The sequence below is a fragment of the Saimiri boliviensis genome, chromosome 14 (assembly GCF_048565385.1).
Source record: "Saimiri boliviensis isolate mSaiBol1 chromosome 14, mSaiBol1.pri, whole genome shotgun sequence".
NCBI classification, from domain to species: Eukaryota; Metazoa; Chordata; class Mammalia; order Primates; family Cebidae; genus Saimiri; species Saimiri boliviensis.
This window is the reverse complement of record NC_133462.1, coordinates 29,748,834-29,753,255: the sequence shown is the minus strand read 5'-3', so window position 1 is coordinate 29,753,255 and position 4,422 is coordinate 29,748,834. Positions and strand designations below refer to the sequence as shown.

The window sequence follows — 4,422 nt, the reverse complement described above, 5'->3', positions numbered from 1 at the left end:
TGAAGGCCTGGTGAACGGCTGCGCGAAAAAGAACACTTCCTTTTGCGGGTGGCGGCGAGCGCGGAGAGAACGTCATGAAGGCTTCGGGCACAGTAAGGCGGGCGCGGCGCGGCAGGGGGCCAGGGGGATGGGGCACGAACCCCATCGGGGGCCTGCGGAGGTGGCGTGGGTCGGGTTGGTGCCGCGCGCTCCTTTCTGGGTCCTCTTTGGCCGCGCGCCGCCGTCTGTTGTTGGTAGCCAACATGGCGGCCATCGTGGTCGCCGCGTGGAGAGAGCGATGAGTGACCTGGGTCAGCTCAGGGATCGCGGTGTCCCGAGGACTCCGGGTCTTCTTCCCGGGGGAAGGAATAAGTCGCGCATCATGGAGGCCCGAGCCACGGCACCTCATCGAGCCGCCAAGCTTCTGTGTTCCTTTATGCAACGTGGACGTGGCGGGGGAGCAGTAGTATTTCTCCGTGAACGTTTGTGAGAAGCGGATGAGAATTCCTAATAATGAGCCGAAACGGGGAGCGCGAGGCTTAGCGCTGTGACACATAGTGGCGCAGAGATGGGAGACTAGACTCTCATGGAGTGGTTGTATTATGTACAGATCTCCAGCCTCAGTTTCCTCTGTGTTAAAGGGGCAGGCCCCATCGTTCCCTTCGAGAACGTGTGGTGCCGAGGCCGGTGGGTCAGCTTCAGAGAAGAAGTAGGAGCCGGGTCTGATCATTTGTAGCTGTTTTTAATTGATACTAGAAAAAAAGCTGGCGAGTCCATTTCAGAGGTGGTTTCTTTGTGCCATATCACAGGGCTTGGACTTGACTAGAGATTCTCACCTCTGCATCTGGAAATGGAGCCTTCCCTGGGCCAGATGTTTTGACTGCAGTTAGGAAAACGGAGGCAGCTGCACCTCGCGTGGGGACAGTGCAGGGATCCCAGGGAAGAGGAGAGACTTGGAGTCTTGACCTAGTTTTGTCTGGAATGGGCTGTGAGATCCTGTGCCGGTCACTGTCTATGGGCCTCAGGGTGAAAGAAGATGGTGGCTGGGTGCAGGGTGGCTGTTTTGACCGGAACTGCAAAGCAATTCAGGACTGCAGCATGAAGAAAGGAGGCTGTGAGTGTTAACTACGCCTCAGCTTTCTTGTTCTGAAACCCTTAGCCCAGGCAAAGGAGAGGTGGGCAACTCAGTTAATCCTTCTGGAGACCTTCCTCCTCATTTCATTTTGTGGCTAAAGCTCTGGTCGGGAGTGTGACCCACAGTCACCAGGAATCCACATGGAGGCCCTGGGGTGGCCCTGGCTCCTGTTTTCCTGAATCTGGTGGTCACCAGGCGCAGGAAAGGGAGTGAGGTGGATCTCCACAGTTGCCTCTGGGTGCTGGCCCTACCTCACCCCTGTTTCCTTTCAGCTACGAGAGTACAAGGTGGTGGGTCGCTGCCTGCCCACCCCCAAATGCCACACACCGCCCCTCTATCGCATGCGAATCTTTGCGCCTAATCACGTCGTCGCCAAGTCCCGCTTCTGGTACTTCGTGTCTCAGTTGAAGAAGATGAAGAAGTCTTCAGGGGAGATTGTCTACTGTGGGCAGGTACAGGGAGGCCAGGGCTGCGTGGGGTCTGGAGTGGATTTGAGCCCTTGGGGCATTGTGCATCTCAAGAATTAATCAGGGCCGGGCGTGGTGGCGCAAGCCTGTAATCCCAGCACTTTGGGAGGCCGAGGCGGGTGGATCACAAGGTCAAGAGATTGAGACCATCCTGGTCAACATGGTGAAACCCCGTCTCTACTAAAAATACAAAAAACATTAGCTGGGCATGGTGGCGGGTGCCTGTAGTCCCAGCTACTCAGGAGGCTGAGGCAGGAGAATTGCCTGAACCCAGGAGGCGGAGGTTGCGGTGAGCCGAGATCGCGCCACTGCACTCCAGCCTGGGTAACAAGAGCGAAACTCCGTCACAAAAAAAAAAAAAGAATTAATCAGACATTGACCGGGCGCAGTAGCTCACGCCTGTAATCCCAGCACATCAGACATCAGAGCTCCGGGTTGTGTACTTGTCTGGGTCACAGGACTAGAGCAGAGCTCATGTGCCATTTCCCTGATCGGAAAGCCAGGGACCCAGGGAGGCAGGTGGCTGGCATGGTGGGATGCCTTGTTTGCGGCTGTCTTCTCCTGGGCTGTCAAGTGGGGAGAGGCAATGGTTTGCGGTCAGTGGGTGGTAGCTAGGTTGGCCCAGACAGGTCCCAGGAGCCTTGAGTTCAGGAAGAACGTCTGGGGCTGGGTTGGTCTCCGTGGTGGAAGCCTGGGCTTCAGGCTCTTGCCGTGGGAAGTTCCCTTATATGGCAGGCTCCCTGAGGGTGCCTGCAGGTGCGTGGAACTGGGAAACTGAGGCACACAAGAGTCTGGCCGTAAACGAGTCCTGGGGGCTGGACTGTGCTTTTAGAAGCTGAGGGTTCAGTGAGGATAGGGCTAGCGCGGATCTGGCTTACTGCTCCCACCTCTCCCTGTGCCCTCTCCTCGGCAGGTGTTCGAGAAGTCCCCCCTTCGGGTGAAGAACTTCGGTATCTGGCTGCGCTATGACTCCCGGAGCGGCACCCACAACATGTACCGGGAATACCGGGACTTGACCACCGCGGGCGCTGTCACCCAGTGCTGTAAGCTCCCGTCCTGCCTCCCCTTTTAGAGACTCCCTGATGCCCTCACCCTGAGGCAGGGCAAATGCCAGAGGCTCCCGGGCAGGAGAGTCTCAGTGGTGGTGAGGCACAGGAAGACAAGAGGATGCCCCAGGTGTGCTTTTCTGAGAACCTGGCCAGGGTCCGTGTGAATCCCATTGCGTCCAGAAACTTCCATTTTGGGTCTCCGCCTTGCTGACACCTTTTCCCTGGCTCACCCGCCAGGGCCTGTGAAGCCTCCACACCTCCCTACTTGCACCTAAACCCAAGAATCACTGTTTCTTATAGCGGTGGTTTAAACAGAGGTGCAAACAGCAAGCGAATCTCGTCGCCTGTGGGGGGCTATTGCAGTGCCCCTCAGAGTGAATTTGGAGGTTCTACAACTCTCGCGTGTCCTGTGTCCACCCCCCACCCCCCCACCGTGAGCCCCAAGCCCTCAAGCAGTTGCTGTGACCCACCAGGCGTGCCAGGTCATTGGGCAGGCACTCAGTAGGAGGTTTGCTGAGCGGTAGAGCCCAGGCAGCGCCGTCACTCAGCCCCTCCTCTCCACAGACCGAGACATGGGCGCCCGGCACCGCGCCCGGGCCCACTCCATCCAGATCATGAAAGTGGAGGAGATCGCAGCCAGCAAGTGCCGCCGCCCGGCCGTCAAGCAGTTCCACGTGAGTGCCTCGCGGGGCTCCCCTGAAGGGAGGCGCCTGCTCTGACGCAGGAGCCCGGTGGGGGGCGGCTACACTTGGGTGGCCCCCAGAGCATGTGGGGTTAAGAGGCTACCAACCCCTCAACCTGCTTCCCCTCCTCACAGGACTCCAAGATCAAGTTCCCGCTGCCCCACCGCGTCCTGCGCCGTCAGCACAAGCCACGCTTCACCACCAAGAGGCCCAACACCTTCTTCTAGGTGTGGGACCCTCGTCTGGGTGTGCCCCGAATAAACTCAGGAACGCCCCGGTGCTCACTGCCTGTTTTCTTTGCACATTCTGCAGAGCTCAAAGGGGTGCTGAGAGGCCGGCCCAGTCACCTCCCGGGGCGCAGCTGAGCTGCCACTTCTCTGTCCTGGAAGGGATCTTCCTTGCAAACAAACAACATTTCACATCCTCTCCTTGAGCGGGCCCTCTAGGAGCCCCCGGTGCTGCTGGCAGCCCTGGGCTGTGAGCTGCGGGGGTACTGTCTGTCCCAGCTGCCTTGTCGGGCACAGGCCTCCCGAGGCCCCCCTGCTGAGTTTGGACCAAGGAGAATCTCCCTGGATGGTGGGGTTGGGATTCGCTCCCTGGAGATTCCCCTCCTGGCCTAAAATCTAAGTCTCTGGTTCCCAAAATCCTCAGAGTAGACACAAGGGGGCGCCCGTGGGGCACTCTCTGCTGCCTGGAGCCTGTTTCTCTTCCCTGGTTGGGGGCTTCTTAGATGACGCTGCCCACATCTTGCCCGAGGAGGTCAAGGACTCGCCACAGGTGAGTGGTTGTTTCTAGGAAACCGTGTCAGGCCTGGAAAATTCCAGACGTGACACTAATCCCACCTTGGCTGGGTCCTTCTGTCAGGTGGAGGCTAAGCTGCCAGTGGAGACGCTTGAGATGGAGCCAGGAGTTCAGGCTCTGGGAGCCTCCCGTCCCTGTGTGACCTTGGGCAGCCCTGGTGTGGGCTGGCAGCCCTTCTGGGGCTCGCCGTCTTGATCGGAACATCAGGTTCCACACTGACTTGGGAAGTGCCTGCTGTGCCAGCGTTGGGGGCAGCCCATGGGGCCCTGCTTCGTCCTAGACAGCCACGGTCAGGAGGAAGCCAGGGC

General features: G+C 59.0%; 1 protein-coding gene and 1 non-coding gene across 2 annotated transcripts; both read left to right on the top strand.

The window, feature by feature from the left end:
• On the top strand, positions 1-3,587 carry RPL18A (ribosomal protein L18a). The gene is made up of 5 exons (XM_039466558.2): positions 1-92; positions 1,387-1,566; positions 2,495-2,624; positions 3,195-3,304; positions 3,448-3,587. Exons 1-5 carry the CDS (start codon positions 75-77, stop codon positions 3,538-3,540), a joined length of 531 nt encoding a protein of 176 aa, XP_039322492.1. The 5' UTR covers positions 1-74; the 3' UTR covers positions 3,541-3,587.
• On the top strand, positions 2,895-3,027 carry LOC120362884 (small nucleolar RNA SNORA68). Its single transcript, XR_005578676.1, has one exon. It is a non-coding gene; the product is annotated as a small nucleolar RNA SNORA68 (small nucleolar RNA).
• Positions 3,588-4,422: the final 835 nt, after the last annotated feature.